At 42.2% G+C, this 14,662-nt stretch overlaps 1 protein-coding gene across 1 annotated transcript; it reads left to right on the plus strand.

Annotated features, from left to right (window-relative positions):
• Positions 1–367: 367 nt before the first annotated feature.
• LOC133911142 (uncharacterized) lies at positions 368–2,159 on the plus strand. Its single transcript, XM_062353344.1, has one exon. The coding sequence runs from the start codon at positions 571–573 to the stop codon at positions 1,549–1,551; it is 981 nt and encodes a 326-aa protein (XP_062209328.1). The 5' UTR covers positions 368–570; the 3' UTR covers positions 1,552–2,159.
• Positions 2,160–14,662: the final 12,503 nt, after the last annotated feature.

Consider the following 14,662-nt stretch of genomic DNA (forward strand, 5'->3'; position numbering starts at 1 on the left):
CAGATTTTTAAAAAAATCAGAAATAAAAGTCCAAACAAAAGCAGTAGTGCTTAATTTGATAGGGTTTCAATATCCAAAGGGAGCCGCCCAACGCGAGCAAGATCGGAAATTTCGCCAACATCTACTACCGCCAAAGTAAAAAAATGGGGAAAATCCACGCATTCCTAAACCGGACCGGTAGTAATAGCAGCTGGTGCTGGGAGTTAGAGCAGTGATGGCGCCAGCTCAGTGTCGAATTGACTCGAGTTTAATGAGCGCAGCAGCCAAGTATAGCTGCTACAGCATCGAGAGGGAGATGAGAGAGGAGAGAGGAGGAGGAATCGAGGTAGTAGTTGACCCCATAGGTTAATAGGCCTTCACGATTCCGATTCCCTCCACCTCATGCCGACGCAGATGCAGATGCAGCTGCATTCAACTGATGATCGAGCTCCATCTCATTGACCCGGACGGCAGGACCTCCCATCTGCCCACCACCATTACTACGGCGTTGCACTCTCTCCATTCCACTGGTTCGTGCCAAGCACAAGCGTAGTCTACACGTATACGCGACGCCGTGGTTGGCGCGTCGACATGGGCAGCTGCGTGAGCAAGAAGGCCGCCCGCGCCGCCGCTACCCGGGGTGGCAAGTTGGCTGCGCCGCTCCCGGTCGTGGAGAAGGAAAAGGCTCTGCCGCCGGTGGTGGAGGAGGAGGTCAAGGAGGTGGTGCTGTCCGAGACGCCTGCGCCGCGGCCGCCGAGGCCGCCGCCAGAGCCTGTGAAGAGGACTCAAGAAAAGCTGGAGGACGAGGAGGCGTCGTCCGAGGCGTGCAGCGCCGGCGAGAGCGCGTCGGTAGCGTCGATCGCAACGGCGAAGGCTGGAGGCGAGAAAGAGGTGGAAAAGAGGGCGGTCCATGCGCCGGGAAGGGCCAGGAGGGCGCCGCCGGAGGAGGGCAAGCCTAAGGGCGGCGCAGGTAACGGGAGGGCGAGGTCGCCGTCCCCCTCGTCGGCGCACAGGAGGCTGCTGGGCGGCCAGCAGCAGCCGCCAGCGCCGCGGTCGCGACGGGAGCAGCCCGCGGTGGTTTCCGGCTTCGGGTGCCGTAGCGGCCGGTTCTCGCCGTTCACAGCGAGGCGAGCCGCCGAGAGCGCAGTCCGGCGGAGCCACTCAGCTAGGGAGGCCGACATGGCGCTGCCTTCCAAGCGGTCCCTCGCCGCCAGCATCAACATCAATGGCCACGGCAATGCCGCCGGCTACGGAGGAGGCAGCGGGCTCACCAGGCGCGACCCCGGCGAGCGGTCCGAGCGGCGTTCGGACTCCCCGACGGCCAAGCGCCCATCGGCCTATTCCAGCCCCATCCACCGGCCAGCGAGCCCCATGCGAAAGGCGGCGAAGGAACAGAGCACTCCCGAGCGAGCCAGGCCGCGGAACAGAGACGGGCTCGACACCGGTTGCGGCGGCGATGAGCTGCCGGGGTTGGGCGGGGCAGGAGGAGAGCGCAAGAAGATGGCGGTGGGCGAGGAGGGCGCGCTGGGGCAGAACCCGTCGGTGGCCATGGAGTGCTTCATCTTCCTCTAGAGCTCCAGCTAGCTCGTTCCCATGTCTTGTTCAGCTTCTTTCTTTCCTCCCCTTCTCTTGTTACTTGCTCATTAAGTTGTTGGACATTATCGTGTCACATCACAGATGGCAAGGTAGCCATTGCCGCTCACTTGCCTCCTCCGATCTGAATCACGCGTGATCTGTTCTTCTGTTCTTGCTTTTCCCTACGGCCGGCCATCTCCGCCGGAGCTGTGTGGTGTGGTCCAGTCGTTGTGACGGCGTCACGGCGATCGGAATCGCAATGCCGTCAAACTGCAATCAAGTCCGGCGTCCAGGTAGGTGCAGGTTAGGTTGCTGGCGAATCTGCGACGTCACTGCACTGCACAGCTAGCTCGTTGGTGCGACGTCGAAACAGATCCAGTGCAGAGCAGGCCGCTGAGGAGTGATGACTACACGTTCTGATCGATTAGACGAGGGAGAGGATTGTACGTTGTACCACTTGCCTGCTCGGTCGCGGAGATCTTATCTTTGTCATGAGCTGTCGATGTTGTTTAATTTGGGGGGTTCCCTATGTGTGTAGTGGAAGATTGAACCTAATCATATCCTGAGGAATCTGACAGTAAATTTCGTAACTTGAGCTGCTGCAGTTTCGTACTGTGTCCAACTGGACTGGGTTTTTTTTTTTGAGAGAGCTGGACGGGGTTCAAGTGCTATATCGCGTGTGAGGCCATCTCCAGCAGAGGAGGTATTTTTTGCAGATTCGGGTGCTACAGTGATTTTTGCGATGTACTGTTCACGTGCTGTAGCACACTGCTCACAGAGACTGCCAGTGGGCCCGGAGGAAGAAAACAAAGTTGTTACTGTAGCAGTACTGTTCACAAAGGCTGACAGCGGGTCCGGAGAGAGAAAAAGAGGAGTAGAAGGTGAAAAAATAGGGTAACTGCTGGAGATGAAAAAAATAAGAGATACTGTAATAGTGATAGAGGGTGCTGTAATAGTGTTTTAGAGGATGAAAATTTGAGATCGCTGCTGGAGATAGCCTGAGACCATGCATGTGGCACGGATGTGTGATCAGTGCCGTTGGCTTCGTCCTCAAGATTAGAGTTAGTAATATTTGGCAGAGGGATGCAATTCTACGCGCTAGTTGTTGCATTACGGTAGTGTAGCTGATGCATACGGTCTCAGACTCTGACGAGCTCCAACTTGAAGTTTCGGAAAGTACTGGTACAGACATCTCGTGAGCATGCAGCAGCAGCACAAATGACATGTGGGAGAACATGAATATGGCCCCGCCTCCCAGGTCTAGTTGTTCGTATCATGTACTAGTATATGTAGCACATTGCTGTGTATGCTAACGCCACGAGGAGGAGCAGTGTATCGAATAATTAAATTAAAGAGCGAAGCTTACGCATACGAAAATGAGTGAAGTGTGGCGTGGCAAACGAGCACAATTTTGGAGTATCTTCTTACCAAACCACAGTATGAGTGTCACGGAGCAGATGCCAATATTTTAAGTATCTTCAGCCATTTCCCTCAAATTGGTTCACAAGTAGTTACATCATAAACCTATTTAATAATAAAGGTGTATTTACAAATTTGCCACAGATTTTTTATTTTTTGCAAGAATACCACTCGAATGACAGTTCTGATAGTATTTTTGTAATTTTTTAATAATAAATTTACAATAACGGTTTAAATCAGTGACAAATTTACAATTTGCCCAATAATAAAAGATGATGACCCTTTTACAACCTTCCCACCATGATGACCAGAAGGACAGAGAAATAACTTAGAAATTATCACGAAAAGAAAAATAAGTGGCCCTTAATCCTCTTCTGATCTAATTTCACAAATGCATTCAACCCTTAATTTCCTGTCGTAATGTGATCTCACGTGACGTCCCTCCTCACCCCCTCGCCCTCGCGTAGCCATCCCGAAGTCACGTATCCCCCATCGCTGCTCGCGAGATGATTGAATCGATTGCGGTGGCTTCGTTGGAGACGGCAACGGAGGAGGAGCAGCGGGCGTTGCTCCCGGTGCACGCGCTCGACGCCTCCCTGCCGCGGCCAGCGGGTGGTGCACTGGCGTTCCCGGTCGCGTTCGACGCCTACCTGCCGTGGCCTGCGTGCAGGACCTCAACATGGCGCTCTCCCTCGCCTTTCATCTCGTCATCCATGGTGCCCAGCTCATCCTTGATGCCAAGGTCTCCAACCTCTCCCTCGCCCACGAGGCCAATGCCGCAGAGTTCGTTGACAGTGAGCACCACTCCAAATCCAAGGGCAGTGTTCCCCGCGGCCAAACAGCGGAAATTCTCATCTTCTTAGGCACGACGCTGGCTGCCGTCCAGCCCCTGTCATGGCGTGCAGACGCTGGACTCTGCTCAGATGGCGGAGTACCTCATCGGCAGATCGTGCATGTCCAAGAGATTCCAGGCAAGGCGTCGTCCCTCTCCACGCTCCCCCGTCACCTGTTGCAAGCCAACTGGGATGCACTGAACAGCAATGAGGTATCAAGACTTAGAGAGTCATCAAGCACGTTGTGATCTCGACCTCGACGTCGAGCGGCAAGTCCCTATGCTACAACGTTCCCGTGCTCGAGTCCATCTCGCGGCAGATCGGGGCATCGTAGGTATCAGGAGCTGATGCCAATATTTAAAGTATCTTGCGGCCACAAGTAGGTACATGAGAAATCTATTTTTTAATAATAAATAGAGATGACTCTCTCACAATCCTCTCACCACGGTGGCTAAAAGAAAAAAGAGAAATAGCCTATAAATTCTAAAAAAACTAACAAAACACTCGGCTCTTATTCCTATCCTAATATAATTTCACAAATACATCCGACCCTTCATGGCATGTCCATTTTGCGGTGCCATGGCCAGTTTAGGAGGATCATGTCTCTAATACAGGAACACTAACCCACGTCCGATTATCATTGTCAGTTCATTTAAAATTGACAGTAATATAGTACCACTATCCGTTTTTAAAATGAATCGAAATTGATAGCCTATTCAGAAAAACCTACGATAATAATCAAGTATCATTATTTTTTAAGAGAAATATTATGAATCGATAGTGATAATGGTACGATTAATCATGTGACTTTTGTGATACAGCCATGTAGTTAGCCTAGGGAGTGGTTGGGTGCAAATATTTTTTTCTTTTTTTTTTTAGCCTTGAAAAAACTCAAACCGGAGCACTATCGGTTTAAAAACCAAGATGAATGATTGTTTTTTTATAGTAGTATGTCCAATGTTTCTGGCACATCCTCATCCATGAGGAGCATTTGTACAAAGACACGTTTAGCTTCAGTACGCGCAACACAACTCTGTCAGCCTGGCCCTCCCTCTTCTGAACCCATCATGCGTGTGGCTCTTTGCACGTAAGGACTCTAATTTATCTCATCGTCTTTTGCTTAAAGTCTGAACAAATCTCTTGTCTTTAATGCATGGCCGGAAATATGTTTCAAATGATTAGAAGAACATATTCAAGTTTCCACCCTACCCAAGTCAAAAAAAAAAAAAACATAAGAGATCGTTGTAATGCCACCGGCTTATCTTACTAATTAATTCAATCAGCTACAAGAAATGTCAAACAACTATGATCAAACAGCCTTAATACTTTTAAGAATGCACTACCTCACTGTTGTCCGATCAGATACGATTAGAAGAATTTGTTAAGTACATGCATATAATTATGTTTAGATTAAGTGTGAAAGCATCTAAACACCTAATTAGAGTTTTGGTGGTTAATGACAATATAATCATTGGGACTAACTTGATTTATTGAGATAATTTTGAAGTTAGGTCATGATAATGGTATTTGGGTGATATTGACCCCCATATTTGTTTTCATGGGTAGTGTCAAAGGATATGCGCGAAGATTAAGAATTGTTTAGCTCTAAGTGTCACAAGAAGTTGAGGTTAGCACTTAGAAATAGATATTTTCTTTGTTTTTTCTTTGACCGTACTATAAAAAGGGGTTAAGGAGTAGTAAATTGACCTAGTCAACGCTAGAGAAGGGGTTGTGATATACACAAGTTTAGTCTAGCACTAGATAGCTCAATTGAAGCCCAAAGTATATAAAAAAAACAAGCCAGGACAAAAGATTGGCTAAATAGTAGAAGTCCCAAATCAAATTAGGTCACCGGATAGTTCGGTGATGTCACTTGATCGTCCGATGGTCACCAGACGATCAATCATAATCGTCCAATGACATGAAGACTTTGAAGCCAATTTGATGTCAAGGTCATCAGATAGTCCATTGGGGCTAACTGACTATTTGGTGGCACTGACAATTAGGAGGAAATGTCTGTTGGCCACCAGACAAAATGTCTAGAGGGTTTGAAAACTTGGAAGATGAAGTCCACCGTACAGTTTGGTGATCCACCTAATTGTTCAGTGAGGTGATCGTGCAGTAAACGACTAGTTTCTAAACTATTGGATTTAAAGGCACCTGACAATCCAGTGACCCGATTTTCTAGGGGGCGAGGGGGCAATAGCTAGTTTTTGGTTGTTGGCTATTAATACGCCTTCCTCGCCTCATTGAAAGTTCTCTTGGCTTGTTGTTTAGTTCACCTACACTCGTATAGAGTCAAGAGGAAGAAAAATCACTAGAGTGATAATTCAAGTTCTTAATTGAAGATTAAGAACATCATTAGTGCTAGGAGAGTAGTTTGTATTCATCCATCTACCTCTTTGGTCTAGATTAGGTCACGTAAGGTTCTTAGCTTCTTACTCTTTGTGATTGACATCACCTACATAGCTTGGTGGTGAGTTCTTGGTGAGCTTCATTGGAGAAGACATTGTTGAAGCCCCAAGGAGCTGTGCCAGTTTGAAGTCCACTGATTCGAAGTGCAGAAGGACTACCACCTAGAGAGCGCTTGGTTCCATGCATGATGACTAGTGTGGAGTGCCAGCACCTTGATACCTCAAAAAAAAAATGTAGTCCCTATCTTTACATTTGAGCATTTGCATTTCTAGTATTTCAATTCTTGCAATTTATATTCTGCAATTTACATTTGTAGGCAATTTACATTTGTAGTTTTGCCATGCTAGAATAGGATTCGGACTAGGTTGCAAAACTTTTTGTGTGTTAGCATAGACACACCTAGAAACCTAGAAGCACATAGGTTAATAGTGGGTTGATTTTCTCTAGGCTTTTAGTGATAATTTTTTTTTAAATCCCACCCCTTCTTATGTATCTTGATGCTTCAATTGGTATCAGAGTCTTGTGTTCATAGGATAGGCTTCACTGCCTAGGGCAAGATAATGAACAAGGATGGGTACGTGCTATACTTTGGTGGCGATGATTTTGCCTATTAGAAGATTAGGATCGCTAACCATCTTGAGGATATCAACATCGAAGTATGGAGAGCCGCAAGACAATGCTTCCTAGAACCACGTGTTTAGTCGCAAGGAAAGGCTAGCCATCTTGAGGCTATTGACATCTTAAGGCTCTTCTACACCTTTGGAGAGTCAAGAGGAAGAAGAAGCCTCAAGAAGAGCATGAAGAGATGCTAAGGCCAAAAATATAATCTTTATTGGTCTTAGTAAGGAAGTGTTTAGTCATGTGCGTAGTTGCACTGACACTCACAAGCTTTGGGAACTTTTTGATAAAATTCATGAAGGAACAAAGAGTGTAAATGAAGAGATGTATCATGTCATTTAGTATAAACTTGATAGAATTGAGATGTTGCCTCATGAAAATGCTACTGCCATGTATTCTTGCTTGAATGTCATAGTTGAAGAAATCAATGCTCTTGGACTCACTCAAGTCACTTAATGGTATGTCGTGAGGAAGATCATTTCATCAGTCCCGAAAGCCAAGTACAACACCGTTGTCACCATCTTGCATCAACATGATCTCAACACCATGACTCATACCTATGCCTTAGAAAAATCTCCACCAAAGAGCTATACTTGGCGGAGAAACCAACCTCTTCAACCACGAAGAATATTGCATTCAAGGCAAGTTGCCAGAAGAAGAAGAAGATCAAGGTGGTGTCAAAGTGATAATGATGAAGAAGATGATGACTCTGACGCCGAGCTTGCACGTCTAGTGAGGAGAACTACCAACATGTTCAAGAAGTTGAACAAGAAGGGATATGAATTTAACCCCAAGAAGAAGTTCTTCTTCACCAATAAGAAACCTCTTACCAAAATGGATTGCAACAATTATGGTGAGCTAAGTCGCCTCGCTCATCATTGCAATAAGAAGAAGAAGAATGGCAAGGGAAAGTAAGAGGAGAGTGATGATAAGGATGATAAACCCAAGAGACATGATAAGAAGAAGAAGAAAAAAGTTCATTGGCAAGAATAAGGATATATTCAAAGCCAAGAAGAATGGAGATGGTGAGGCCTATATTGTTGGGGGAATAGCTCACTGGTGAAAGCTCTGATGACTCTTCTTCAAGTGATAGTGATGATGAAGTTCTTGCTGTGCTTGCCATCAAGGAGTCAATGCCACCTCTTCCTACACCTCCTATGTGCCTAATGACCAAAGGTAACAACAAGTTAAACAATGATGACTCCGATGATGATAAACCTCTTTATGCTGAGCTTGTTATTACTATTAAAGAATGCCATGTTGTCATCTCTAAAAAGGATGAAAAGATAAAGGCCTTGGAAAAGGCGTATACTAAGCTCTCTTCTGGTAATGAAGAACTTAAGGATAAATTCACGATATGCCACTGAATAGTTGCCTAATCCATAATATGCCATTCACTATGTCATCGACACAATGATGGCATATAAGGAACATAGCAAGTTATTTAGTGGCAAATTATGGAATCTCGTACTTAATGATAAGTTTGTCAATCTCAATGGGAAATACGATTGCTTTGTTCTTTCTAACTATGAGCTTGAAACAAAACATGAGAAGCTTAAACTAGAGCTTGTTGAGCTTAGTGCCAAGTATAAAGATCTTGAGACCACTTAGTTCCAAGCTTACTCCCATGTTTGATAAAATGCTAGATGTTGTTAAGGTCTATATAGCTACCTCTTGTGGTGATTTTCTTGATATTTCTTGTTCCTTTTGTGATATTGCATATGTTGAGACTAACTTTGCAAGCAAAAATGAGGAACTCAAGATAGAAATTGCAAGCCTTAAGGTTGTGATGATCGAGTGGCAAGAGGTGAACTCAAACACAAGTAGATTAATTCTTTACAAGCATACAAGTGATTTTGGAAAGAATGGTCTTGGAAACTATCCCAAACCCCTGAAGAATATCACCAAGTCTCCAGAAATTGCTTCATGTTTCTCTAGGCAAAATGGATCCTATTGTCAACGTTATCAAGAATTTGGTCACACCATAGGGAGTGTCTTAACCCTACTCGTCCTACTTTGCCTTCAATTATAAAGCTATGCATGATAATTCATATTTCTTTCTTAGTAAATGCAAGGATGGAAAGGTGATGGCTAGGGTCATTCATGGGAAATCATAACAAGGGAAATAGGCCAAGGTAAATATAGATTCCTATATGTCTTTTGTCACTCACGCTAAAGGTTCTAAACTAGTTTGGGTACCTAAATACAAATTTTGAACCCTTTTTGTGTGTAGGTGAATAACAAATCCGGAGGACATCATTGGGTGCTTGATAGTGGATGCACACAATGTATGACTTGAGATCCTCGGATGTTCACCTCAATAGAAGAGGAAGATGTAACTCATGAAAAGATTACCTTTGAAAGGGAACGCTCAAGGCTTTGGTAAAATTGTCATATCCAATGATCTTTCTATTTCTAATGTTCTATAATCTCTTATCAATAGCTCAATTATGTGATCTTTGTCTTACTTGCACATTCTCATATATTGATGTTTCCATTTATATCACGAAGGATAATGAATTAATTTTTAAGGGCTTTAGAAATTTAAATATCTATCTTGTTGATTTTTCTTAGCTTGGCTACATGTTTATTCAAAAAGACATCAATGATCTGGGTATGACATAGAAGACTTACTGATGTGGGTATGAGTCAACTCAAGAAGGTGTTCAAGCAAGAACTACTCATTGATGTCAAGGATGTGGTGTTCAAGAATGACAAGTTATACATTGCATGTCAAGCCTGAAAGCAAGTTGCAAGCTCTCATCCATACAGGATGGTGATGTCAACCTCAAGACCATTGGAGCTACTTCAAATGGATCTCTTTGGTCCAACAACTTTCAAAAGTCTTGAAGGAAATCTTAATTGTCTCATTGTGGTGGATGACTTCTCAAGGTACACACATTCTTTCTAGATGACAATGTGAGACAACTGGTATCTTCAAGCAGTTTGCAAAGAAAATGAATTTGTTGCCACCATTATTAAGGTATAGAGTGATAATGGAATGGAGTTCAACAACACCAACATTGAAGAATATTGTGATGACACTGGAATCAAGCATGAGTTTTTTACAACCTACACCCCTCAACAAAATTCTATTATGGAAAGGAAAATAGGACATTGCTCATGTTGGCAATGATGATGTTGGATGAGTATGGTACATCATACTGATTTTGGGCAGAAACCATCAATACCACGTATTATGTATCCAGCCATCCTTATCCTCACCGGTTGATGAAGAAGACATATATGGGCTGCTCAATGGGACAAAACCCAATATCTCCTACTTAGTGTGTTTGGTTGCAAGTGTTACATCCTCAAGAAAATAAATCACCTAGGAAAGTTTCAATGCCATTGTGATATTGGTTTCTTACTTGGTTATATATCTAACTCCAAAGCATATTGAGTTTTTAATAATACCATAAGTCTTGTTGAAGAATCATGTGGTGTGAAGTTTGATGAATCCAATAGCTCCTAACTCCCAATGAGCACATGAAAACCTTGATGATGTACGTGATGAGCCATTGAGAGAAGCGTTGTAGAACATGCCAATTGGGAACATCAGACCAAACAAGGATGATCAAGACATTGAAGATGTACCTTCTACTTCCTCCATGGTGCCCCAAATTGTAGATGATGATGGGAAGAAGAATGATAAGGCTAAACAAGATGATCAAGTTCCTCTTCCATCACTTGGGAACCCAAGTTTGTGAACATTACTCTTGTCTCTTGTTTGAAACCCTCTAATATAGATGAAGCTCTTGGGATCCAGATTAAGTGATAGCCATGCAAGAAGAATTTAACAACTTCACTCGCAATGAAGTATGGATTCTTGAAGAATGCCCCTAAGGCAAGCATATAGTTGGCACAAAGTGGGTATTCCGGAACAAACAAAATAAACATGAAGTTGTGGTGCGCAACAAGGCAAGATTTGTTGCACAAGGGTTCTCTCAAATCGAAGCCTTGGCCTATGGAGAGAACTTCGCACTTGTGGCAAGACTTGAAGCCATTCGTATCCTTCTTGCATATGCATATTCACATAATTTCAAGTTATGTCAAATGGATTTGAAAAGTGTATTTTTAAATGCGAGTTTGGACAGCAATTTTTTGACCCAAAAAATCAGGGCTAGTTTAGCCAAGCATGAAACATTAAAATGAATTGTTGTCTCACATAAAAAATCTCAGGTGGCCCAGCCCGAGCATGATTCGAGAGCGACCCATTTTTGTTGTCCAATGGGACTTTCTAGTCAGACCTAGGCAACAAAGTGGGATTTTACTTCGCCCTGACCCATGCTCAGGTCTAGGCGCGTCCAATGGGTGCAGGTCTATTTTTTCCTTTTTTATTTTTCATGATACTTATAGTTAATTACATTATGTAAATTTATGATTTTGTGGTATTCTATACTTCAGCATTTCGAGAGACTTGATTTAACATTTTGAAAGACCTAGTTCAACAATTTTAAAAGCCTAGTTTAACATTTTGTGTGAAATTGTAGAAATAGTATATTTGAAATGTTGAGATCATATATTCAAAATGTTGATTAAAAAAATAAGGAGAAAAAAATATACTCATATTGGATCTCATTTTGTTGCATTAATTTCTTTTAAAATATCATGGTTCAAACAGATTCAAAAAATGGACTCACGATTTGAGAGGGAAATGCATTTGAAGTTTGCAAATCAAGCTCCTTTTCCACCCACCCATCTTATTGCCAAGCAGAGGCCAACACGTATCCCATATGTTGTGTGCTTGCTTCACCCGCCTTTATCTTAGCCATTCATCCCCTCTTTCGCACGAATCTCAAACATTGTGCTACTTAAAAGCTAAAAATGGAAACCTATGTATAAGAATTTTGTTGCACCTTGGTTAAACATTGTTGACGCTAGTTATGCGCACACCGCAAGCACATGGGTCAATTGTAGCACCTTCATGCAGAGTATTCCAAGGTTACCGTATCCACAAAGATCAGCAAGCAAACTAGACAGTGGTTTACTTTAAACTAATAAACTAACTCTATTCATGAAAGCAATTGCATATGAGACTAAGGTTGTTGATGGTTATGATGGTATGTAAACATAAAGATCAAATAACAGATAGATCTTCAAGCCTTAACTGGATATACAGTAAGTACTATCATGGTAGCAAATAGTTATGGTTCATAGCATAAAGATATCGATGTATAATATATGATCAATTTCTTTAAACCCATTATTTCCCTTCGATTATCACCTACTAAGCCCTTGTGGTTTTCCTCCATGGGATGTCACGTAGGAAGGGTATGCACACCCTCAACTGTTCATTGAATTTGAGCTTGAGAATGATCAGTGTGTGGCCAATTTACCTAGCTCATCTTATACCTTAACTACCATGCTAATTTTCACTAATAGATCTAATCACCATGATTATATCTACTAGCTAGTCATCTAATTGCGAACTAGATGAAGGATAAAGCACGATAGTCGGGACCAAAAAGGAATACAGGATCGTAGATCTTTAATATAAAATCTATTTATACTTCATAAAGCATAACATACAATCACCATCACAACAAACTATAACTGCCCAATTTCTAAATATAAACATAATCTAATTTTTATAAAAAAATAAAAATGCAAGACAGAGAAAAACCTAAGAAGTGTATATGTGTACATGTAAGTATATATATGCATATACATATGAAAAATGTTTATTCTTTCTATTGGATATATATATATTTGGTTGGTTGAAATGTTTGATATATATATATATATATATATATATATATGTATATATATATATATATATATATGCTTGCTTGGTTTATAAAATAAAGAGTGAATATCATAAAGCTACAATTCTTTTGGTTTAATTATCATAAAACTGTACTTTTCCCCTCCTATTTCACAAAATCAACTTACTTTGTATCACTTTATCACAAAACTATACTTCTTTTAGTTTAACTATCACAAAACTACATTTTCCCTCTCCTATTTCACAAAATAAAACTTACTTTGCATCACTTTATCACAAAACAGCACTTATATTACTGTGAACAGATCTAACAAGATGGGCATACACGTCATACTTATATGCTTCAGCCATCACCATTTGTTGACGTGACCGACTATGTCATGTCACAATTACTTACCAAGTTAGCAGAACCCACGTGGCCTTTGGGATCATTCTCTTGGAAGCTACCGATATGACACGAGTTGAATTCCTGAGCGCGAAAAATTGGCACTGGTGGGGGTTGGCATGGTATCATTTAGCCACCCAAATGGTGCCATGCCAACCCCCACCAGCACCATTTGGGTGGCTAAATAGTGTCACACCAACCCCCACCAGTTCCAATTTTTCATGCCCAAGAATTCAACTTGCGCCAGATCAATAGCTTACAAGAGAAGGAGCTCAAAGGCTACGTAGGATCTGCTAACTTGGCAAGCAATTGTGACATGGCGTAGTCAGCCACGTCAACAAATGGTGATGGTTGAAGCCTGTAAGTATGACGTGTGAGCCCATCTTGTCAGATCTATTCACAATAACATAAGTGTAGTTTTGTGATAAGTGATGTAAAGTAAGTTTGGTTTTGTGAAATAAGAGGGGAAAGTGTAGTTTTGTGACAGTTAAACCAAAAGAAGTATATTTCTATGATAAAGTGATGCAAAGTAAGTGTGATTTTGTGAAATAGGAGGGGAAAAGTGTAATTTTGTGATAGTTAAACCAAAAGAAATGTAGTTTTATGATATTCACTCTAAAATAAAATAGAGTACAGGTTATATATGTATAGATATACATGTGTGTATAATAGAATGCAAGAAATAGGAAAGAAAAAGAAATAGGAAAGGTTAAAACCTCTATCGGACTGAGCTCTATGACTTCAGCTCATCTCCTCTCTCCCTCCTTTTCTTTTCCAGCTAGACAGCCTACCAGCCTGACTCATCTGCCCTCCTCTCTCTTTCTTCCTGGGCCACACGCTCATTACCCATCTCCGGCTTATCGCCCGCATGCGCCATCTCGTCCCTCCTCTCCTTCTTCCTCATGTCGTTCTCCCCTTCCTTCTTTGTTCCTATCCGGCATGCCAACGACAATAGGGAGACTGAGACGTGTACGCCATGTCCAAACCGAGAATCACTGAGAGATTGCCAAAATAGGATCGCCCAAGCATCTAGAAGCTAAAGCCTGAGAGGGATCCAGCGGAGCTTGACACAAACAAGAATTGGCCTCAAGCTCGAGTCCATCGGTCGCACGAGTCTGCTTCTTTACTTTATTGTTATTCACTTGCTTTTAAATTGTGTTAAAGTAAACGATATTTGTTGCAAATGATTTATATTACCATATTATTATTCAAGCCTTTATATGCATAATATTTCCTCGCAACTTACTGAGTACGATATATGCTCATACTTGCTATCATCAAATACTTAATTGGATAAGACATTAGAGAGTTCACTTAAGATGGATTGTTCTAAGTTGTTTTCTACGTCGGTTTGTCTGTGGATCATCGCGAAGAATAGTCTATGTAGTTCCGCTGTAGTTTAATTTGAATCTTGGCCCTTGAAGGTCACTTTTGCAAGATGATTAATTATAATTAAGTGAGATATTGTAATGATATTCATCTATGAAGTCACTATATGTTGGGATTGATTCCTGAGCTCAACACATAGATGAGACTGGTCATTTTCTTGGGCCGGTCTCGACACATACCTTGATGGTGGCATTTCCAGCTCTGAACCCCAATCTAATTAGAGATTGCAGTATAATTAGATCATTGAACTAGCCTAAACTAGTCTAGATAACTAAAGTTAAAGTTGAAGGTATTTTGCTAAGATTGGCTCTAAACTAGGGA

This window comes from Phragmites australis, chromosome 3, assembly GCF_958298935.1.
Source record: "Phragmites australis chromosome 3, lpPhrAust1.1, whole genome shotgun sequence".
In the NCBI taxonomy this organism is placed as follows: Eukaryota; Viridiplantae; Streptophyta; class Magnoliopsida; order Poales; family Poaceae; genus Phragmites; species Phragmites australis.